The sequence below is a fragment of the Psammomys obesus genome, unplaced genomic scaffold, assembly GCF_907164565.1.
Source record: "Psammomys obesus unplaced genomic scaffold, mPsaObe1.curated_primary_1811, whole genome shotgun sequence".
In the NCBI taxonomy this organism is placed as follows: domain Eukaryota; kingdom Metazoa; phylum Chordata; class Mammalia; order Rodentia; family Muridae; genus Psammomys; species Psammomys obesus.
This window is the reverse complement of record NW_026590412.1, coordinates 918,263-943,321: the sequence shown is the minus strand read 5'-3', so window position 1 is coordinate 943,321 and position 25,059 is coordinate 918,263. Positions and strand designations below refer to the sequence as shown.

Genomic DNA, 25,059 nt, shown 5'->3' with positions numbered 1-25,059 from the left:
TGATTCCTCTGTTCAGGGAAGCTAGCAAAAGGTATTTGGGCAACTTGTAATCACTTAGGTATTAGCAGAGTAGTTTTGGGTTTTTGTTTGTTTGCTTGCTTGCTTGCTTGTTTTTGTTCTGTCAGTTTCGTTTTGAAACACATTATATATTATAACTCCTGCTAAATAAAACCTTGTTTTTCATTGGAAGTAGAAAACTATCTGGTATGACATTAATTAGTGCTGCAAATAAAAGTACCCACATTTTATATTGGAGTTTTCATTGATGAATCTTTTTTTTTTTTTTTTTTTTTTTTTTTTTAGAAAGGAAACAGTGGTAGACCTTCCCTGGTTTATAATATAAAAGTTAAAATGAAATAGGCAAAATAGTTTAATAAACTAAGTGTAGCCATCCCTCACCTATAGAAATTACAGTTCATTTCAGTGACATCTAGGTTGTTTCCAGATTCTGATTATTATAAATAACACTGTTATGAACATAGTTGAGCAAATGCCTTGTTGTATGGTTTAGCATCTTTTGCATATATACCCAGGAGTGGTGTAGCTAGATCTTCAGGTAGCACTATTCCTAATTTTCTGAGAAAGCTCCAGATTGATTTCCAGAGTGGTTATACAAATTTGCATTCCCACCAGTAATGGAGGAGGGTTTCTTTTTCTCCACAACCTCTCCAGAATGTGTCATCCCTTGAGCCATTCTGATAGGTATGAGGTGGAATCTCAGGGACATTTTGATTTGTATTTCCCTGATGACTAAGGACATTGAGCATTGCTAAAGTGTTTCTCTGCCATTCGATATTCCTCTGTTGAGAGTTCTCCGTTTAGCTCTGTACCCCATTTTTAAATTGAATTACTTGGTTTGTTGGTGTTTAACTTCTTCAGTTCTTTGTATATTCTGGATATTAGCCCTCTGTCAGATGCAAGGTTGGTGAAGATCTTTTTCCAGTCTGTAGGCTGTCATTTTGTTCTGATGACAGTGTCCTTTGCTTTACAGAAGCTTGGATACAGAAATTGTGGTACATTTACACAGTGGAATACAACTCAGCAATTAAAAATAAGGAAATCATGAAATTTGCAGGCAAATAGTGGGAACTAGACAAGATCATCCTAAGTGAAGTAACCCAGACTCAGAAAGACATAGTATATACTCACTTATAAGGGGATATTAGCCATATAATATAGGAAAAAACATATTGAAATCTATAGTCCTAAAGAAACCAAACAACAAGAAGGACCCTAGGGAAGAGGTTGTAACCTCACTCACATGGGAAAACAGAATAAACATCAGAAGTGGTAGAAGACAAAGAACAGGACAGGAACCTTCCACAGGGGGGCCTCTGAAAGAAAGACTACCGAAGGAGATACTGAGACTCAGAGCCAAACTTCAGGCAGAATGCAGGAAACCTTATGGAAGAAGAGGGAAATAGAAAGACCTGGAAGGGACAGAAACTCTACAAGGAGACCAACAGAGCCAGAAAAATCAGGGCCCAGGGGACCATACAGAGACCAATACTCCAATCAAGGGCCATGCATGGACAGGACCTATACCCAATGCTCAAATGTAGCCCATAGACCACTCAATCTCCATGTGGCTTCCCTAGTAATGGGAGCAGGGGCTGTCTCTGACATCAACTCAGTGGTTGGCTCTTTGATCACCTCCCCCTGGTGTGTGTAGCCTTGCTAGGCCACCGGGGAAGACAGTGTAGCCATTCCTGATGAGACCTGATAGGCTAGGGTCAGATAGAAGGGGAGGAGGACCTCCCCTATCAGTTGACTAGAGGAGAGGCATAGGGGGAGAAGAGGGAGGGTGGATAGGACTGGGAGTAGACTAGGGAGCATGCTACAACCAGGATACAAAGTGAATAAATTGTAATAAACAAACAAATAAGAAATCACAGTTTATTTCAGTGCCTTATGTTTAGACTGCATACTTAGAGTAAGTTGGAGAACAGTAGGACATAGCTGAAGAGTAGCTACTATGTACATGAAGGTTAAGACAGCAAATAGGTTTTCAAGTATAAATTTGAATATTATTCCACTGTTTGTGTCAATCACATATCCTCAGACAAGTAACATCTATGCTGTTGCTTTTTTTTCATCTCTAACGTGTGTGTAGTAGTAATAGTAGAATACTTATGTTATAGGGTTTTCTTTGGAATTATATAAGGGATGTTAAGCAATTTGTACAATGTCCAGCAAATAGCAACTGTCTTTATAAGCTAGCTTGGTAACAAAAATGCTAAAAATCTTTGCTTGAAATAGATACCCAAGTCTGAAGTATTTTATAAAAACATTTTTTTAAGATGGCAATAAGGTAACTTATTTCCACCTAAGTAGGTGGGAAAGAAACCAAGAAACAAATACTTTAGTTGGAATCTCCAGTTTTTTTTTTTTTTTTTTAATTGAGTCTCATTTTAAGGAATACCCATATGGGATTGGTAATCTGAATACCTCTGGCACTTGCTGTCAGTATTGACTTCTCATTAAAGGGAGTTGTTATAAATATGTTACAATATTGTCCACATAAGGAGACAATGTATGCAGTGTGCCATAGGTGGCATTAAGTACTCAGCAATTGGCTGGTTGTCTTTATGATCATCACAGTTGTGTATAGGAATACCAGAGAACTGACACTTTTGCTAACATGCATGTATTGCTACTTTTAGGTTTCAAAATTTTCTTGTCAAGTCTTTTTGTAAAAATAGGACAGAAATGCTTGGTTAATGAGACTAAAATTTGTGTTTCTGACCAGGTGTATGTGTAGTTGCAACAATTTTGAGTAGCAGTAAAATAGCTTTTCAAATGATAACAAAAGTGTATTGACAGTGTCATTTATTTTATCTGATTACATTTTATGAAATGTTTAATAATATGTCATCTTTCAAAGAGGTATGAATGTGAGATAGAAATGTTAGCCTTTTGTAAATAATATTCATAGGGGAGACAGTTTTAACTTTTACCTTGAAAAATAAATAATATTTTAATATGACGAGAGCTGTCAACTGTCCTTCCTCCAAGTTAGTTATTTATCCAGATATATCCTCTTCTAATTGAATTTTGGACCTACTACATTGCTTTGTGTCCTACATGTATAATTGGGGTCAAGGCACTAAAAACCATCAGTGATCTTCAATATTGGTATCTATGAGGCTAATTTTTAAAGTTCCAAATCAGTTGTCTTAAGCAACTTTTGCTGCTTTTTCAAAATAGCGTGGAATCTATTATTTGGAAATGTCAGCTGCAAATATTCTTTTGGCCTACATGTAAGTCTCCATTAAAAATTATGGTGAATCTAAATCTTCTGTGCAAACATAGTATACTTTTGGTAAATGACCATTCTCAGAAACAGCTAGTCAACTCCCCTGTTTAATCAGAAGCTATGAGAAGAGAGTCTTACAGGTAAACCATAAGTTGAGTGAATTTAAGTGTTTCTTCTGCCTTTGAATTGATGAAAATGGTTCTGGTTAAAAGCATATGTGTAGGAACGTCTTGACTATAACGTGCATTATTAATATTTCCATGCTTAGTTATAAAGCATCACTATTCGAGGCCATTATGGCTAAAACTCCTCTCTTCCTATTGGAAAACATATAGGAAAAATAAGCCCCAAGGTACTAAATTCACAAAGTAGGGGTTCGCTTATGTATTCCTAGGAGGATGAACTCATCTAGGTTAATGGTCAAGCATCTGTCTTACAACATTTTTACATCACTTGGCAAGCATTTTACACATTAACATCACACAATTTGCCCATAAGAATAAAGAAAGAACAATTCATACTAAATGTTTCCAAGTGATTCTTGTTGATCCTCTAGCATTCTGAGGGCTTAGATATTTTTGATCCAAATAACTCAATTAATTAATCAACTAATTTTGCATATGGATTTTATTTATAATAAACTATATACAGTAAGAACAATTAGGAAACCCATATGTAAAAGTTACATTCAAAATGTTTAGCTGATTTGTATTTGGCAACCTTGAAGAAAATACTATCTATTCTATCTAGGTGAGTCTAAAGTTTTGTATCTAAACCATTCTGCCATATCTTGTATGTGTCAACTTTAAAAACATCTTTCTAGACCTTAAAACATTTTCTTAAATCCTAAACAACTTAAGCCTAACTGAAACTGTAACCCTCATGTCTTCAACTCCATCAGAGACTTCAGAAGGAATAAAAATATTATGTAAGTAGGAAGGGCAGGTGAGCAGCTGCCAAAACTAAGGGATGACAGAGATAGTTTACTGTGTTGTCAGTCACTTATTTTCTCTCTAGAATGTTGGAGCATCTTCACCTTTCTGGCCCAATATATCTGGCAGGCATAATTGTGAAGCAGGAAATATGAAGGACTTGCTGTTTCAGTTAAAATTCAGTTTGATATTTATTCTTCAAAATATTTGAGATTAAATAATGATAGTCTTTCATAAGGTCATGAGATGTGTGGACACAAAACACATGTAAAATTAACAGCCATCAAATGCTCTTAAATAAGCAGGCTATGTACAAACAGTATCTAGAAATTCCTCTTTAGCCTCTATATATCACTGTGTTGAACTTTTTGTCCCTAGTAGTTTCTGGACATTCCTACTTATTCTATTGCAATCTCCCAACCGCATACAGTTTCCTTTCTGCTTTTTTTAGTTCACTGTTAACCTGTTTAGTCTTTGGCAAAATATATGTTTTTAACAGAATCAATCCCAATCTCTCTCTCTCTCTCTCTCTCTCTCTCTCTCTCTCTCTTTCTCTCTCTCTCTCTCTTCTCTCTCTTCCCCTTCCTCCCTCCTTCTCTCTCTCCTTCCCTCCCTCTTTTCTCTCCCTCTCTCCTTCTTCCCCCCACCCTCTTAGTAGGTAATTTAACATTCTACCTTATGTAGTTGAAATTTCCCTGTAACTGAACTAATACCTAGACTGTGTGGAAAAGCTTTAGCATCCATGCCACTAGAGTCCAAGCACAAAAACTGCAAAGAAATTAAGAATGATATGAGAATTGAAGGCTCATAAGAAAAAGTTTGTCTCAGTGACTGAAAGAGTGTAAGGGTTGGAATGGGCTGGGCAGGCTAAAGTAGAAGAAACAGAGGCATCTACTGGTACCTGGCATTTCTGTGTATGAAAAGTGTTTCTTTTAATCTAGAAAAAAAATAAATATTTCTATATGAACTTCTATAGAAGCTTTGTATAAGTTCTGGCTCTACCAGTTACTAGCTTTATCCCTTTGGGAAACTTAACCTCTCTATGCTATTATCCTATCAGTAAATCCATGTAATGAGAGAATTCTGGTAAATCTGGTACTAGAAACTAAGTGAGCACTAATTTTCACCAGGTTGGCCAAGACTAAATTAATGAACATTGCTAATTTAAAAGGTTGTTCATTGCACTTTCCCATACTACAAAGCATAAAATATTTTCTGTGCTCTATTGTTACAGTGATTGTAACTTTTTATGGTAGAACATGGTTCAGTTTGTATGTGGCCAACATACACAGTTTTTGTTACTGTGTGGCCACGTTGATGTCCTCAGTATACCGTTTTCATCAAAAACATAACATAGACATGCTCTGTTATAGACAAGGCTTTATTCTCGGTAATACCCAATCAGATCAATTAATGTAAAACACAGTTCTTAAATATTGGGCTTGATAATGACTTCCCCACAATTGCTATTTTTGGTGCTTTCTTACTAGACTGAGGAAATGACAAGATTGAGAAGCATGAACAGACAACTCCAAATAAATGTTGACTGTACACTGAAAGAAGTTGACCTCCTTCAATCTAGAGGTATAGACGTGATTATTTGGTATTTTAAACTGCTTAGATGACAATAATATTAGTTACCTAGATTTAAGAACAGGTTTTATTCTATATAAGAATAGCTTTAAAGAGAATCCCACACTTCACGGATAAGGGTGTCAAAAAATAATGTTACTTTGGCAGGTTCATCATTTATTCTCATAGTTTCATGGTGTTTCATTGTATTTATCCCTTTAGTACTTTAACGTGAGTATTTCATAAATTGATGAGTAGTATTTCTGAGACATAGTTTATATTACATGGTAGTGTTCCAAAATACTGTGACAACAAGGGAGCCCAGAGTAGACTATCTGAGTTCTTTTTTTTTTTTTTAAAGAAATTCTCTGTTACAGTAAAAGCTCTCTTATCTTTCAGTTAGCCAGCTCATCAGATTAGAGGACTTTCTTTCCCATTTACTTTAGCTTCCATTGATTACATGTGCTTGTGTATGCAGTTAAAATTAATGTTTCATAACTAACAGGAATTCATGAGAATACTTCTCTTTTAAAAAGACTTTGGCTTTTATACAGAGTCAAGCATAAAATTATAGGAACCCTGAGTTAGATTTGAATGAAAACAAGCAGAAAAGGGAGAAGTTTGTAAGAAAGTGTCCTTAGTATATCATGTGCTGCATTCTGAAGAAACCAAAACACAAAATTATAAATCAAGTCTCAGCAAACTAGGACTCTCCTATCTGTTTTTATAAATAAAAGTTTTGGTGGAACAGACATGCCCATTTGTTCACCTAGTAAACAAATGGCTTCTTTGTGTTTCAAGGACAGAATTGAATACTTGTAACAGATTGTACTGCAACTTTACAAAATTGAAGTTATTATCTGCTCTTTGACAGAAAGTTTGCTTACACTTGACTTTAGGTTGTCATGAACATGGTTTGTTTAAGACAATGTGAAATGTCCTTGTTCAGCATTAAAATACTGCTGTATTGAGGGTAAAGTGCAGTGATAGAATGTTTGCATAACACACACAATCCCTGGGGTTTTCAATCTCCAACACTTGCATAAGAAAAATAGAAAGAAAAAAAAACCTCTGCTGTATATATGTTACATTAAAAATGATTTGTAATTTTCCTTAATGATTGTTTGTCTGAATCCACCTTCTCCCAAAGTTTAATATTCTTAACTATGTGAACTTCTTAGCTAAGAGAGCTTCTACAGTACTTTAAGATTTGTGTATAATACAGTGTCAAACAACTAAACTAAAAATACAGAACCACCTAAACATGAAAGTTGATCTATCAAGCCAGTTTGTCATTTTCAAAAGCCTTGATATTCATGTAGCCTACTAGCTTTAAGTAGTGAAAGAATCACTATGCATAATACGTAGAGTGTATCAAACCTTGCTACTATGTGAATTTATCAACTTTTTTTTAAACTGATGTGTTCTTTCAAGCAAAATGAAAATCAGTAACCTTTGATTATGAGGTTTATAGTAAGCTTTCTGTAAACTGCATATCAGAACATCAACTATAGCATAAGTGATTGAAGAAATACATGTGCAGCAGTTAATATGTCAGGTAGCATTGTGGCTTTTGTGAGCTATAAGAATTTCTTTTTAAATTCTCCTTAAAGTAGCCTATTCAAGTGGAGAAAACTTTGGTTAATAGACCAAAGTTATTGATCAAATGGGGACATTTTGTAACTTAAGATGCTTAAGGGGTCCAAATATGACATAACTTCTTCTAAACTTTCTTTGGCAACAGGGGGGTGCATTTTCAAGTAGATGCAAACAAATCATTGCATGACTTGATGAAAAACAGCTTAATATTTGATTTGTAGTAAGGACATTTTTCACAGGGGCAGGGGTGGAAAACAAGGAGACAGGACAGCACAGCATCCTCTGTATCCCAAGTTCAGGTGGATTTGGGTACAGCAGGCCGAGTACCAGAGTGAAGGTGAGAATCAGAACTGGCACCTAATGCATTCTGACCTTGAAGGAGTCACAGTATGGTGTTTCATTGATAAAGAGATATTAAGCCAGCAAGTGAGCATATTCAGAGAAAATTTTATATCAGCAATTCTCCAGGCTTGTTTACTGTAAACTTTTGCATAGTATCATCATTAATAAGCCCACAGGTTTTCTAGCATATGCATTTGGGTTCTTCCTTAGATGGTTTTTATGATAAATCATGAAAAGAAGAGTCACAATCTTCTTTCGCATTGCTTTTCTTTAGACCAAACAGGTCCACTATTCTTTGTGTACTGAATCCAGCTTAAGGGTGCTAGTCTTACAATTAGAAATATCTCATTAGGTAATACATTGTAGATACACACTGGTTTACTGGTTTGCTTGAAATCTTTTCTCACAACCATAAAGAAAAGAGGATAGGCTAGTATGATGACATTTGAAACCCTGAAAAACATTTTCTCTTCCCACATTTCATTAATGTATTTTCTTTTAAAAAGGTCAAACAACAAAAGAACAACTCAATACCTGTGGTTTTCTTCCCTTTTTTTGTAGGAAACTTTGATCCAAAAGCCATGAATAATTTTTATGACCATATAGAACCTGGCCCAGTTGTACCACCGAAGCCATCTAAAAAAGGTGAGTAAGGGTCATAGCATGAATACTATAGAAGTTAAATAAATTTCTATTTGAACTATGTATTAGAATGTGTTCCTCATAGAAAAGTTATCCATATTAATGACACAATAAAATAGTCCCCAAACTTTAATTTTTTTACAAAACATTAAATTAATGTTAGAATTGTTCTAAGACAGGATGGTGATTTCTTAACATAGTAACGAACTACTCCTGAAAGAAAATTCTTCTAGAATAATGCAGATCTTGAAAAATCCTCAGTAGAATTTGTACATAAGAATTATTTTGCTGCTTAATAAACAGAGAGTAAGCCAAACTGAAAGAGACATGGGTGTTTTCTCATCAAGAACACAGCAAGTCATAAATTGTTTTCAGGATCTTACAGTGAGATAGTGAAGATACATTGATCGCTCATTTTTCTACCTTATTCTTACTGGCCATATTGTTTTATAAACTCAGTATACAAGTAATGTTTAAAGATCATCTTTTAATCCTTTCACATTAAACAATTCAAGACAGTTTGGTTATAAAGGCATATCGAATATTAAAGAGTGCAAAAATACTAGTTCAATTATGCATTGAAGCATAGGACCATTTATTGTTTTAATACTACCGTGGATGTTTCATCTGATCTACATTTGAAATAGTGTAGTAATTTCCAAAATGACTCAAAACAAACTTTAGTGGATGATTGCCAAGTACTAAATTCGTCACTGTGGCACCATTATGTGTAGTTTGAAGCTCAGAGCCTCTGGGTTATATATCATTATCATTTAGCCTTTTAGGTTTATAAAACATACATCTTTAAACTTGATTTTGCCTCAGTACCTTCTAAAGTGATATATCTTACAGATAGCCTAGTGGATGAACTATAGTTAAATGATTCAAGAGCTGTCATTAAAATAATTGACTAAATTCATCAGAAATGATCATAAATACAAGTTGTCTATAACACTTAAAACCTTGAAATTTCTTGAATCATGTTATCTCCAAGGAGCTATGTAAAAAGCCATAACTTTCCCTGAGCAAGGGATGAGGTGCTAGGGATGAGTTCAGGGTTTCAGATGTACTAAGAAGATCCTCATAATCTTTCTGGCGATCAATTGTTTAATACATTGAAGGAATTTGATGTTTGTTTTTGATGGTGGAATTTTATAACAAAGTAGAAAAAGTGACAAAAATCAGGAAATTTCAAGGTAGACTGATACACAAAGGAAAAAAATGCAAGCTATTACAAATGGAAATAAAAGATGAGTTATCCATTAAAAATGGTAATGAAGAAATGTAATAAATATCTTCAAGCCAGTAAAATGTGCAATGTATAAAACCACATTTCTTGAAAAAAAATGTATAAAAAGCCAATTTTTTTTTGATGTCCAAAGCAATACCTATATTTGAAACTCTATTCCATGCATCATTTTTTTTTCCGTTACATTTTGTTAACTCTGTGTCCCAGCTGTATCCCGCTCCCTCATTCCCTCCCCAACCCCACACTCCCTCCCTGGTGTCCTCCCTGCCCCTTTCCAAGTCCACTGATAGGGGAGGACCTCCTCCCCTTTCATCTGACCCTGTTTTATCAGGTATCTTCAGGGCTGGCTGCAAAGTCCTCCTCTGTGGCCTAACAGACTGCTCCTCCTCTGGGAGGGGGGGGGGTCAAACAGCCTGCCCTTGAGATCCTGTTAGAAATAGTCCGTGTTCCCCTTACTTTGGAAAACTACTTGGTTACTGAGCTATATAAAAAGCCAAATTTTTAAAATAAATAGGTGAAAGAGGAAATGTTAATGGCTATGTACATATTAAGTAAAACTGAATACATTGTAAAAAATAAAGTCCCACAAACATAATTTCAGAACCACAGTTTGTTGGTGTACAAATTCTTTCAATCATTTAAAACGGATAGAAAACAATACTAAATAATTTTTAAAGGAAAAACTGCTTCCTTTTGTTTCCCTAACCTTCCAAATGCATCCCACCCCGCCCCTTGTTAGCAACATTTCCCAGAAAAGTATCTGTTAAAATTGATGAACCTATTGCCCCATTGTATCCAAAGCTCAATTTATCTTAGAGTTCATTGTTGTATTTCATCTTTTTTAATGAAGTTAGCAAAGCCTGATTCTAAAACCTTACCCATAAAGACGTTATATACACATTCCCACAAAAGAAAATAATACATGTAAAGTACTCTCTTCCATCACTGATTTATTATTGCAAACGAAATGTCATAGTTGTAATAAGTCCAATTTTAAGTAATTTAAATATTTATCATATGCGCAATTGGTACATTGATTATGTAGATATATGTGTGATCCTACTATCTTTCCTGTCCCAAGGAATTTATGCTCGACATGTAAAGTCCTATCGATCCTTATGAATGAATTTCTACTTTAAAAATTTAGTTGAGATGAGCTTAAAATATATCGTGTGTATTATTGGTTAGAGTATAAAATTGTACTATTATTTGCCAAGTGATTTTAAACCTTTAATCATGGATTTATGAAAAGCTTTTCAGTTTGAAGTCAGATTTTTTTTCTGTCAAGTACCTTTTTTCCTTTTGAAGATGGTTTTATCATAAGTATATGTTATGCTAGCTGCAAGGTTTACAGATGTGCACCACCATACACAGCATAATTTTTCTGAAAGTATTTCTAAAATTAGTGAAAATTGGCTTGCAGTACCGTTCACTTAAAAACAAAACATTACCCTATTTCATATGTTTAACATTTAATCTAAGAGATAAATGAAAAGCCATATGAAGCGATAGGAAAGGAAAATTCCCTCAGCTGAATAGGTAGCAGGGACAGTCCTTGTGAGCTTCATTCTTGCTGAAGAATGAGTTCGTCCCCTCACTACCTTTGTTTTTCTTATACAGACTCCTCAGACCCCTGCACAATTGAGAGAAAAGCCCGAAGAATTAGTGTGACTTCCAAAGTGCAGGCAGATGTCCATGAGTCCCAGGCAGCAGCTACAGATGGTTTGTACCTGTGTCTCTGGAGTGTGTCAGCATATACAAGTTACAATAACTAGAACTAGATCTATCTTTGAAAATTACAAATGTATAATGCAAAATGTTATAGTAAATCCTCGGCACTTGCTAAAATTGTTTCAAAACATTTTTTTCTTAATTTCTGCATGCTTTATATGGACATCTTTATTTGTAGTAGCTACATTTTACATGTTCAGTAGCCACCTATGCACAGCTTATTGGAAAGGCCAACTCTAGTTATAGTATAAAGAGAGCAAGGCAAAATACTTTTCAAATAGTGATTCATAGTTAAAATTAAGTCAGCATGATTAAGTTCTATATTTGATGAGCTTTTCTTTTCTTTTTTCATGTTTTAAACACTTTTAAATTTACTTGTCCGGGGTAGTTAGAGGAGAGAGATTAGAGATACTGGTTTTTAACTTCTCAATGTAAAAAAATTAATTTTTGACTCTGTGAAACAAAACTATCTAAGAGCAAAGTTCAGTTCTAATGAATTGTTTTGTATTTACTATGTAGAGAAGCTATTATAAACCATTATAATGTTTATAAAGCTTAAGTTAGAACAGAAAAAAAGCTTATAATATTTTATGAGTAAAATATAAAACTTAAAGTCGTATTCATGTATTTACAACAACGTAAAATCTGTACATATACGAAGTGTTTCATTTCTGAGTCAATAGGATTAAGGAAATAATTTCTTTTTTTTAACTGTTTCCAATATTTTTATTTTATTAATTACACTTTATTCACTTTGTATCCCCCTGTAAACCCCTCCCTTCTCCCTTCCCGATCCCACCCTCTCTCCCCCTTCTTCATGCATGCCCCTCCCCAAGTCCACTGATAGGGCAGGTCCTCTTTTTCTTCCTTCTGATCTTAGTCTATCAGATCACATCAGGAGAGGCTGCATTGTCATCTTCTGTGGCCTGGTAAGGCTGCTCCCCCCTCAGGGTGAGGTGATCAAAGAGCAGGCCAATCAGATTATGTCAGAGGCAGTCCCTCTTCCCATTCTATGTAACCCACTTGGGCACTGAACTGCCATGTGCTACTTTGTGCAGGGGTTCTAGGTTATCTCCATGAATAATCCCTGATTGGAGTATGAGTCTCTGGGAAGTTCCCTGTGTTCAAGATTTCTGGTTCTGTTGCTCTCCTTGTGGGGTTCCCACCCTCTCCAGCTCTTACTATTTCCCACTTCTTACACAAGATTCCATGCACTCTGCCCAACAGTTGGCCATAAGTCTCAGCATCTGCGTTGATAGTCTTCAGGGCAGAGCCTTTCAGAGGCCCTCTGTGGCAGGTTCCTAGGTTGTTTCCTGTTTTCTTCTTTTTCTGATGTCCATCTTCTTTTCCTTTCAGGACGGGGATTGAGCATTTTAGTCAGGGTCTTCTCTCTTGATTAGTTTCTTTAGATGTACAGATTTTAGTAGGTTTATCCTATGTTATATGTCTATATGAGTGAGTATATGCCATGTGTGTCTTTCTGCTTCTGGGACAACTCACTCAGGATGATCCTTTCCAGGTCCCACCATTTAAGTGCAAATTTCATGATTTCCTTATTTTTCATTGCTGAGTAATACTCCATTGTGTAGATGTACCACAATTTCTGCATCCATTCTTCAGTTGAGGGGCATCTAGGTTGTTTCCAGTTTCTGGCTATTTCAAATAAAGTTGCTACGAACATGGTTGAGCAAAAGTCCTTACTGTGTACTTGAGCCTCTTTTGGATATATGCCTAGGAGTGGTATGGCTGGATCTTTAGGAAGCACTATTGCTAGTTGACTGAGAAAGCGCCAGATTGATTTCCAGAGTGGTTGTACAAGTTTACATTCCTACCAGCAGTGGAGGAGGTTCCCCTTTCGCCACAACCTCTCCAGCATGTGTTGTCACTTGAGTTTTTGATCTTGGCCATTCTGATGGGTGTAAGGTGAAATCTCAGGGTCATTTTGATTTGCATTTCCCTAATGGCTAATGAGGATGAGCATTTCTTTAAGTGTTTCTCTGCCATTCGATATTCCTCTACAGAGAGTTCTCTGTTTAGTACTGTTCCCCATTTTTTAATTGTATTACTTGCTTTGCTGCTTTTCAGGTTCTTTAGTTCTTTATATACACTGAATATTAGCCTTCTGTCAAATAAATGTTGGTGAAGATTCTTTCCTAATCTGTAGGCAGCGTTTTGTTTTGATGACGGTGTACTTTGCTTTACAGAAGCTTTTCAGTTTCATGATGTCCCATTTATAGATTGTTGCTCTTAGAGCCTGTGCTGTTGATGTTCTATTCAGGAAGTTGTCTCCTGTACCAATGAGTTCTAGGGTATTCCCCACTTTTTCTTCTAACCGATTTAATGTGTCTGGTTTTATGTTGAGGTCTTTGATCCACTTGGACTTTAGTTTTGTGCAGGGTGATAAGTATGGATCTATTTGCATTTTTCTACATGTAGACATCCAGTTAGACCAACACCATTTGTTGAAGATGCTATCTTTTTTCCATTGTATGGTTTTGGCATCTTTGTCAAAAACCAGGTGTCCGTAAGTGTGTGGGTTTATTTCTGGGGCTTCTGTTCGATTCCATTGATCCACCATTCTGTTTCTGTGCCAGTACCATGCAGTTTTTATAACTGTTGCTCTAGAGTACAGCTTGAGATCAGAGATGGAGATACCTCCAGAAGATATTTTATTGTAGAGGATTGTTTTAGCAGTTCTGGGTTTCTTGTTATTCCATATGAAGTTGAGAATTTTTCTTTCAAGTTCTTTAAAGAATTGTGTTGTTAATTTGATGGGAATTGCATGAATCTGTAGATTCTTCTAATTCTTTTCTTCAGAGACTTGAAATTTTTTTCATACAAGTCTTTGACTTGCTTGGTTAGGGTTACTCCAAGGTACTTTATGTCATTTGTGGCTATTGTGAAGGGTGTTGTTTCCCTAATTTCTTTCTCAGCCCTTTTGTCTTTTGTATACAGGAGGGCTACTGATTTTTTGGACTTAATTTTGTATCTGGCCACTTTGCTAAAGGTGTTTATCAGCTGAAGGAGTTCCCTGGTAGAGTTTTTGGGGTCACTCACGTATACTATTATATCATCTGCAAATAGTGATAATTTGACTTCTTCCTTTCCAATTTGTATCACCTTAATCTCCTTCAACTGTCTTATTGCTCTATCAAGGACTTCCAGAACTATGTTGAAGAGATATGGAGAGAGTGGGCAGCCATGTCTTATCCCTGATTTCAGTGGGATTGCATTAAGTTTCTCTCCATTCAGTTTGATATTGGCTATGGGCTTGCTGTATATTGCCTTTACTATGTTTAGATATGTGCCTTGTATCCCTGATCTCTGCAATACTTTAAACATGAATGGATGTTGGATTTTGTCAAATGCTTTTTCAGCATCTAGGGAGATTATCATGTGTTTTTTTTTTCTTTCAGTTTGTTAATATGGTGGATCACATTGATGGATTTCCGTATATTGAACCACCCCTGCATACCTGGGATGAAGTCTACTTGGTCATAGTGGATGATATCTTTGATATGTTCTTGTATTCGGTTTGCAAGTATTTTTTTGAGTATTTTTGCGTCAATGTTCATAAGGGAGATTGGCCTGAAATTCTCTTTCTTTGTTGGGTCTTTGTGAGGTTTAGGTACCAAAGTGACTGTGGCTTCATAAAATGAGTTTGGTAGTGTTCCTTCTGTTTCTATTTTGTTGAATAGTTTGAAGAAGAGAACTGGAGTTAGCTCTTCTTTGAAGGTATGGTAGAATTCTGTGCTGAAGCCATCTGGTCCTGGGCTTTTTTTGGATGGGAGACTTTTGATGACCGCTTCTATTTCTATGGGGGATATAGGACTACTTAATTGATTTACCTGGTCCTGATTCAGGTTTGGTAAGTCGAATCGATCAAGAAAATTGTCTATTTCATTTAGATTTTCACATTTTGTGGCATATAGGATTTGGAAGTAAGTCCTAATGATTGTTTGGATTTCCTCAGTGTCTGTAGTTATGTCCCCCTCTTCATTTCTGATTTTTTTCATTTAATGGTGTCTCTCTGTCTTTTAGTTAGCTTGGCTAAGGGTTTGTCTATATTGTTGATTTTCTCAAAGAACCAACTCTTGATTTCATTGATTCTTTGAATTGTTTTATTTGTTTCCAATTGATTGATTTCAGCCCTGAGTTTGATTATTTCCAGCCATCTACTCCTCTTTGGTGTGTCTGTTTCTTTTTCTAGGGTTTTTAAGTGAGCCATTAAGTTGCTTGAATGAGCTGTCTCAAATTTCTTCTTGAAGGCACTTAGTGCTGTGAACTTTCCTCTTAGCACTGCTTTCGTTGTGTCCCACAAGTTTGGGTATGTTGTGTCTTCATTTTCATTGAGTTCTAGGGAGACTTTAATTTCTTTCTTTATTTCTTCCCTAACCCAACTGTCATTTAGTGACAAGTTGTTCAGCTTCCATGTGCGTGTAGGCTTTTTGTTATTTCTGTTGTTGTTGAAGTCCAGCTTTATTCCATGGTGATCAGACAGGATACAAGGGATTATTTCAGTCTTCTTGTATCTGTTGAGGCTCGCTTTGTGACCAACTATATGGTCTGTTTTGGTGAAGGTTTCATGAGGTGCTGAAAAGAAGGTAAATTCTTTTGTGTTTGGGTGTAAGGTTCTATAAATATCTGTGAGGTCCATTTGATTCATGACCTCTGTCAGAGATATTGTTTCTTTGTTTAATTTCTGTTTAGTTGACCTGTCCTTTGTTGAGAGTGGGGTGTTGAAGTCTCCCACTATTAATGTGTGGGGATCTATATGTGGTTTAAATTTTATCAATGTTTCTTTTACAAATGTGGGTGCTCTTGTATTTGGGGCATAGATGTTCAGGATTGTGATGTCTTCCTGGTGGAATTTTCCCTTGATGAGTATGAAGTGTCCTTCCTCATCTCTTTTTATTAATTTTGGTTGAAAGTCTATTTTATCAGATATTAGAATGGCTACTCCTGCTTGTTTCTTGCGTCCATTTGCTTGGAAAGCCCTCTTCCAACACTTTACCCTCAGGTAATATCTATCTTTGTGACTTATGTGTGTTTCTTGTATACAACAGATTGCTGGGTTTTGTTTAAGCATCCATTCTGTTAGTCTGTGTCTTTTTATTGGAGAATTGAGCCCATTGATGTTGAGAGACATTAATGACCAGTGGCTGTTAGATCCTTTGATTTTGATGTTGGCTGTGGTCATAAGGTTGTGTGCTTGGTTGCTTTTTGTTTTACTGTAGTGAGGTTAATTATTTCCTGTGTTTTCTTGAAAGAAGCTAGTTTTCTTGGGTTGTATTTTTCCCTTCTAGTGTCTTCTGAAATGCTGGATTTGTGTGTAGGTATTGTTGAAATTTGTTTTTGTCATTGAATATCTTGTTTTCTCTGTCTATGAGGACTGAGAGTTTTGCAGGGTATAGTAGCCTGGGCTGACATCTGTGTTCTCTTAGGGTCTGCATGATATCTGTCCAGTCCCTTCTGGCTTTCATAGTCTCTGTTGAAAAGTCAGGTGTGATTTTAATGGGTTTGCTATTATATGTTACTTGGCCTTTTTCCCTTGCAGCTTTTAGTATTTTTTCTTTGTTCTGTATACTTACTCTTTTGATTATTATGTTGCAGGAGGATTTTCTTTTCTGGTCTGATTTATTGGGTGTTCTATAGGCCTCTCGTATTCTTATTGGCCTCTCTTTTATGTTGGGGAAATTTTCTTCAATGATTTTGTTGAAAATATTTCCCGGTTCTTGGAACAGGGAACCTTCTTTTTCCTCTACTCCTATTATTCTTAGGTTTTGTCTTTTTACGTTGTATTGAATTTCTTGGATGGTGTGTGTCAGGAATTTTTTAGATTTAACATTTTCTTTGACAGACACATCTATTTTTTCCATTGTATCTTCCACACCTGAAATTCTTTCTTCCATCTCTTGTAGTCTATTGGTTATGCTTACCTCTGTAGTTCCTGTTTTTTTTCTAAGTTCTTTCTCTCCACAATTTCCTCCATTTGTGTTTTCTTTAATTTTTCCAATTCTATCTTCATATCTTGAGCCGTTTTGTTGACTTCCTTCACCTGTCTGACTCTATTTTCCTGTTTTTCCATCAATTCCTTCAGCTGTTTGTTTGAACAATCCTCTGTTTCTTTTATTTTATTCAGTGATTTATGCATTTCCTCTCTAAAGGTCACAAACTGTTTTGCTGCAACTTCCTCTATTTCTTTACTGATGGCCATAATCTGTTTGGTTTTATCTTCCTCTATTTCTTTATGCATTTTATTTGTTTCCTCTGTTATCCTCTTCATGATCATAGATGTTAGGTCATCTTCTTGAATTTCAATTATGCTGGGGTGCCTAGGGCTACTTGTTCCTGGATAACTGGGTTCTGGAGATTCCATATTGTTCTGGCTTTTGTTAATTGAACTTTTTACGCTGACCTCTACCCATTGGGTTATCTTAGGTGTTTGGTGTTAGTTTCTGGTGGTTCCTGGAATCCCTGTGGTGGAGAGAATCCTTTTGGCAGAAAGATGGTTTTTCTTGAAGGAAGCCTTCTCAGCTTTTTGGGAATAGTCACTGGATGGCTGGTATTTTTTTAGGAGTTGCCTCTGCTCACCTCAGGCATAGAGACTTGAATGGTAACTGTGGTCCTTGTTAGTTGAGAGGGCTCTCCTCTCACCGGGAGAAGTCCTGAAGACAGCTGCCCTGTTTCTTACTGTGAATTTAGTGATCTGCTGCTATAACCTGTGTGTCTCATGGTTTGGTCGGTTTTGTTGGGTATAACTAGTTACCCCTTGGAGCAGTATCTGGGGGTTGATCTTTGGGATCCCGGTCTTCGGTAGGTCAGTGGTTGGGGCTCTGTGCCTCAGTACCCAAGCAGTAATCTGTGGCGGGTGAGTACTGCTCTCCTGGTAACAGCAGGCTATCTGGTGCACAAGTCCCTGGATTTGGCCAGTCTGCAGGACCTTTTCTGGGGATATACTAGGTGGTCTAAGTCTGTCCCCTTTGCTTGGTTCGCTGTGAGGATTTCTCTAGACAGTGACTCCAAGTCTCTGGTGTCCTGGAACGCACAGTTCTGTCTGTGAGGAATACTTGTTACAAAGCAGGTCTCTGAGCTGGTGCCCGCCCGCTATTCTGCGGGAGCTGGGTGCCCAACAACTCTCCGTGCTTCCTGCTTGGGGCGAGATCAGTGATGGCGGCTCATAACTGCAGGTCTGCAAGTCCTTTCCCAGGCAAAGCCTGGGTGGCCCAAGTCAGCACTGTTTCTTTCCTTCCCTGTGGGTTCCTCTCCCGACAGTGATTCCCAGATTCTGTTGCACTGGGGCATGCAGCTCTGTCTGTGCCAGAGAGCTGGGCGCGCAACCTCTTGAGAGCTCAGTGCTGGCAGTTTGAGCCCAGTTCAGTGATGGCGGCTCGTACCCGCTGGTCTGCGAGTGGCCCAAGTCAGTACTGTTTCCTTCCTTCCCTGTGGGGGCCTCTCCCAACAGGGACTCCCAGTCTCTGTTGCACTAGGGTGCACAGCTCTGTCTGTGCTAGAGAGCTAGGCGTGCAGCCCCTCTCCATGCTGGCTGGCAGTTGGAGCCCAGTTCAGTGATGGTGGCTCGTACCCGCTGGTCTGCGAGACCTTTTCCAGGGAAAAACTGGGTGACCCGTGGCCAGTCCCTCTACTTTCCTTCCCTGTGGGGTTTTCTTGCAACTCGGACTCCCAGTCTCTGGTGTTTTTTGTGCTCACCAATCAGCCTGGGAAGGTGATCGGGAAACGCAGGCGTGTGGCTCCAGTCTGGCGACCTAGTGCCTGCGCGACCTGGGATCTCTTCCGGGTTCTGGCTGGGTGGCGTGAGAGTGGACCCGACTGATTCCCATGCTGTGGGGGTTTCCTCTCACCTGGGAAACAGGATCGCTGTTGTTTTAGGGCCCAGAGTTCAGTCTCTTGGTCAGTGTATGGAAAATGTTGTCTTGCTCCTCAGACACAGTGTTCTCCTGGTGCCTCCATCTTGGCCCCCTCAACTCCTTGATAAACTTTTCAAACAAATGTCTAATGTTTCTTCAGCTTTATATGCTGCCATCCAATTGAAAGCAGGTCTTTAAAAATATTAATATATGTTTATATTGGAATATATATATATATTCCACATGACTTACGCTAAATCATCTTTAATTTACAAATGAAAACATAACTTTGTAAGAAGAAATAATATACATGGAAACACCTTGTTTATTTTTTTTCTTTTGCCATTGGAATATGTTAGGAAAGTAATTTTTTCATTTACCGTTGAAAACCTATCTATTTACTATTTTTTTATTTACTATTTTTAATTGCATGATTTTGAGCAATTTGTCTTCTGTATACAAGCAATATTGACTAAAGTATTTGTGTGGCATTTTAGTTTTATGAAATTATAGATTTATATAATTAGAAACCTACTTCATTTCATTATACAGTTTTTAGTGTATGTTGTACACAATAGTGAATTTTATACATGTCCATTGGTCATACTCACCATTTTCCTCTTTAGTTCTTACTTCTACATATTCTTTTTTAAAAAATACTTTCTTGTGAGTGAATATATGCCATGTGTGTCTTTCTGGGTCTGGGTTACCTCACTCAAGATGATCTTTTCATTTCCTTGTTTTTAATAACTGAGTCCTATTCCATTGTGTAAACGTACAACAATTTCTATATCCATTCCTCCATTGTTTGTTTCCAGCTTCTGGCTATTACAAATAGAGCTGCTACTAACATGGTTGAGCAAATGTCCTTGTTGTATACTTGAGCATCTTTTGGATATATGCCTAGGAGTGGTATAGCTGGATCTTGGGGAAGCACGATTCCTAATTGTCTGAAAAAGTACCAGATTGATTTCCAAAGTGGTTGTACAAGTTTACATTCCCACCAGCAATGGAGGAGGGTTCAGTAGATATTATCCATATAATATAGGATAAATATACTAAAATTGATACTCCTAAAGAAGCTAAACATCAAGGAAGTCACTAGGGAAGATGCTCTATCCTCATTCAAAGGACAAGTGTGATAGACATTGGAAGCAGGAGAAGACAGGGACCAGGACAGGAGCCTACCACAGAGGGCCTCTGAAAGACTCTACTGATCGAGGTATCAACGCAGAGGCTGAGATTCATAGCCAGTCTTTGGGCAGAGAGCATGAAATTTTATGAAAGGAGGAGATAGAAAGACCTGGAGGGGACAGGAGCTTCAAAAGGAGACCAACAAAGAAAAAAAAAAAAGCCGGCCTTGGAAGCCCTGCAGAGACTTCAGAGCCCAACCAAGGACCTTGGATGGGAGATAACCTAAAACCCTGGATCAGATGTAGCCCACAGACTCAGTATCCAAGTGCAGTCCCTAGTCTCTGGCATGAACTCAGTCACAGGCTTTCTGATCACCTCACTCTGGGGGGTGCAACCTTGCCAGGCTACAGAGGAAGATAGAGCAGCCAGTCCTGATGAGACTTGATAGGCTAGGGTCAGCTGGAAGGAGAGGAAGACCTCCCCTATCCGTGGACTAGGGGAGGGGCATAAGGGGAGAATAGGAAGGATTGGGAAGAGATGACAGAGGGGACAGAGGGGTCCACAGCTGGGATACAAATTGAATAAATTGTAATAAATAATAATAATAATAAAGAAAAAATACTTTCTACAGCGTAGTCTTCAAATACTTTTTTCCTTTTTTATTTTTATTAATTACAGTTTATTCATGTTATATCCCCCCTGTAGCTCCCTCTCTCCTCCCCTCCCAATCCCACCCTCTTTCCCCCTTTTCCACCCTTGTCCTTCCCCATATCCATTGATAGGGAAGGTCCTCCTCTTCCTTCTGATCCTAGTCTATCAGATCTCATCAGGAGTGGCTGCATTGTCTTCCTCTGTAGCCTGCTAAGACTGCTCTCCCCTGAGGAGCAGGTGATCAAAGAGCAGGCCAATCAGTTCATATCAGAGACAGTCCCTGTTCCCGCTTAGGAACCCACTTGAACCCTGAACTTCCATGGGCTACATCTGTGCAGGAGTTCTAGGTTATCTCCATGAATGGTCCTTGGTTGGAGTATCAGTCTCAGAAAAGACCCCTGTGCCCAGATTTTTTGGTTAAAATCTGTGCACCTAAAGAAACTAATCCATAAGTAGGACTCTGGCTAAGTTGCTCAATCCCCATTCAGAAAGGCAAAGAGGATGGACATCAGAAGAGGGAGAAAACAGGGAACAAGACAGGAGCCTACCACAAAGGGCCTCTGAAAGGCTCTACCATGCAGGGTATCAGAACAGATGCTGAGACTCATTGTCAAACTTTGGGCAGAGTGCAAGGAATCTTATGAAAGAAGGGGGAGATGGTAAGACCTGGAGAGGACAGGAGCTTCATAAGGAGAGCAACAGATCCAAAATACTTTTTAATATACTGTAAAGAAGATTGTTCATGCAAATCAAATTAAAGACTCTAAAATAGTGCTTCACTCTGAAAAAAGTTATATAGATTCTTTAGAACCACAAATAATTTTTTTTTTCTGTCAGTTACCTCGTAATGATTCATGGTTCAGATTAAGTCAGCATGATACTTAACAGGTTAGAGAGTCACCAATAGACTGAGTTTATGAGTTTCAAAGAGGCTTTTTATTTATTTACATAGTTCTAGAAACTATTTTCCAAGACTACATTTGGAATTGACATAAAAAGAATATAACAACTAAGAGTTTTCCACTCTGTAATATTATTCATGGGATAAAAAGTCAGCTGTCCTAAGAGTAAAATTGGGAATTGTATAACCTGTCTATAAAGAAAAAAATCTATAGAAGTAGTTTATAACTAGTGAGACAGCTAAAGGTGTCAACTGAAACATGTCCAGCTCCTGTTTGTGAATAGTCCAGTGAACTTACCTAACATAAGATCATCATTATGATCAAGGCTTAGTGTCTTCTCATAGGACAGAATTCAAGGTTTAAACACATTTGACCTCATAGAGTCACAAAGATAGATAATGTGATAAACTAAAAATTACCTAGTTGATTTTCCATGAAAAGTAAGCTTAGTCCATAGTAACTGACAAAGCCTCATGAAGTCTTCATTTCCAGGCCTTTCTAAATGGATATTAAATGTTACCTCAAATTTTAATTTTATTGCCACTTAATATGAAGGGTTTCTAGTGTTCTCTAGATGGGTACTCTGAGCCTCCTTACATTGCCTTCAACTTCTAGGGCAAATCTATCAGCTCTATAGCCTTCTATCCAGTAACCCTTCTTTAAAAAAAAATAATTTACTTTTTTTATATAATTTATTCACTTTGTATCCAGACTGTAGCCCCCTCCCTCATCTCCTCCTGGTGTCACCCTCACTCCCTCCTGTCTCCTATCCCACTGCCCTAGTACACTGAAAGAGGGGAAACCTCATTCCCTATCTGACTCTAGCCTTTTGCCTATATTGGTCGCATCAGGACTGCCTGGATCCTCTTCTTCTGTGGCCTGGTAAGGTCATTCCCCCAGGGAGAAGCGATCCAAGGTCAGGCAACTGAGTTCATGTCAAAGACTGTCCCTGTTCCCCATTCAAGGGAACCCACTTGGACACTGAGCTGCTTATGGGGTTGGCCATCTAGGTCCTCTTTCTGCCTGGCCCTTGGTTGCTGCATCAGTCGCTGCAGGATCCCTTGGGCCCAGATTTTGTTGGTTTGTTGGTCTCCTTCTGGAGCTCCTGTCCTTTCTGGGTCCTTCTATTACTCCTTTTTTCCATAAGATTTCCTGTGGTGTGTCCAGAGTTTAGCAGTGAGTCTTTGCATCTGCTTCAATCCCCTGCTGGGTGGAGTCTTTCAGAGGACGTCTGAGGTTGGCTCCCATTCTGTTTCCTCTCTTGAACCGCTTCTGGTGTCTATTCTTTTTGCCCTTCTGAATGAGAATTAAGCATCTTCCCTAAGTTCCTCCTTGTTGTTGAGCTTCTTTAGGACTATAGATTTTAGCATGTTTATCCTATAATATATGTCTAATATCCACTTATAAGTGAGTATATATCATGTGTATCTCTCTGCTTCTGGGTTACCTCACTCAGGATGATCTTTTCTCGTTCCATCTGGAAATTTAATGATTTTCTTGGTTTTAATTGCTGAGTAGTATTCCACTGTGTAAATGTACCAAACTTTCTGTATCCATTCCTCCACTGAGGAACATTTAGGTTGTTTCCATATTCTGGCTATTACAAATAAAGCTTCTATGAACATAGTTGGGCAAATGTCCTTATTGATGGCGGGGCATCTTTTGAGTATATGGCTAGGATGGTATAGCTGGATATTGAGGTAATATTTCCTAATTTTTTGAGAAATCTCCAGATTTATTTCCAAAGTGGTTGTACAAAGTTATATTTCCACCAGCAATGGAGGAGGGTTTCCCTTTCTCCACATCTTCTCCAGCATGCGTCATCCCTTGAGGTTTTGATGTTAGTCATTCTGATGGGTATGAGATGGAATCTTAGGGCTGTTTTGATTTGCATTTCCCTGATGACTAAGGACATTGAGCATTTCTTTAAGTATTTTTCTGCCATTCGATATTCCTCTGTTGAGAATTCTCTCTTTAGCTCTGTACCCCCTTTTAAGTTTTTTTTTATAATTATTTTTATTTACAGTATATTCACTTTGTATCCCAGCTGTAGCCCCAACCTCATCCCCTCCCAATCCTCCCATCCCTCCCTCTCTCATCTCCTCCCATGCCCCTTCCCCAGTCCACTGATAGGGGAGGATCTCCTCCCCTTCCATCTGACCCTAGCCTGTCAGGTCTCCTCAGGACTGTCTTTCATAGTCTTACTCTGTGGCCTGGTAAGGCTGCCCCCCTCAGGGAGAGGTGATCAAAGAGCCAGCCACTGAGTTCATGTCTGAAACAACCCCTCTTCCTCTTACTAAGGAGCCCATTTGGAGACTGAGCTGCCACGGGCTACATCTCTCTGTACCCTATTTTTTATTTGGATTACTTGATTTGTTGCTTTTTAACTTCTTCAGTTCTTCATATTTTCTGGATATTAGCCCTCTGTCAGATGTAGGGTTGGTGAAGATCTTTTCCCAATCTGTAGGCTGTCATCTTGTGTTGAAAACAGTGTCCTTTGCTTTACAGAAGCTTTTTAGTTTCATGAGGTCCCATTTATTAATTGTTGATCTTAGAGCCTGTGCTGTTGGTGTTCTGTTCAGGAAGTTGTCTCCTGTGCCAACAAGTTCAAGGCTCTTTCAACAAAATTAGTGTATCTGGTTCTTTAATTTTGTGCATGGTGATAAATATGGGCCTATTTGCATTTTTCTACATGTACACATCCAGTTAGACCAGCACCATTTATTGAAAATGCTGTCTCTTTTGCACTGTACAGTTTTGGCTTCTTTGTCAAAATCAAGAATCTGTAGGTGTTTGGATTTATTTCTGGATTTTCAGTTTGATTCCATTGATCCACCATTCTGTTTCTATGCCAGTACCATGCAGTTTTTATTACTGTTCCTCCATATGTATAGCCTGAGATAAGGAATGGAGATACCTCCTGAAAATCTTGTATTCTACAGGATTGTTTTAGTAATTCTGATTTTTTTTGTTTTCCACATGAAATTGAGAATTGTTCTTTCAAGTTCTGTAAACAATTGTGTTGGTATTTTGATGGGAATTGCATTGAATCTGTATATTGTTTTTGGAAGGATGGTTAATCCTTCTGATCCATGAACATGAGATATCTTTCTATCTTCTGATAGAGTCTTCAATTTCTTTTTTTTTTTTTTTTTTTTTTTTTTTTTTTTTTTTTTTTTTT

The 25,059-nt window shown here is 37.7% G+C and overlaps 1 protein-coding gene across 4 annotated transcripts in view; it reads left to right on the top strand.

Annotated features, from left to right (window-relative positions):
- Nucleotides 1-25,059, top strand: part of Tab3 (TGF-beta activated kinase 1 (MAP3K7) binding protein 3) — a 94,589-nt gene that overhangs the window by 52,017 nt on the left and 17,513 nt on the right. For all 4 annotated transcript variants that reach the window (XM_055607331.1, XM_055607328.1, XM_055607329.1 and 1 more), the window contains 3 exons: nucleotides 5,679-5,772; nucleotides 8,263-8,346; nucleotides 11,213-11,314. In XM_055607331.1, the coding sequence (XP_055463306.1) occupies nucleotides 5,679-5,772; nucleotides 8,263-8,346; nucleotides 11,213-11,314 (280 nt within the window). The remainder of the gene's footprint in view (nucleotides 1-5,678; nucleotides 5,773-8,262; nucleotides 8,347-11,212; nucleotides 11,315-25,059) is intronic.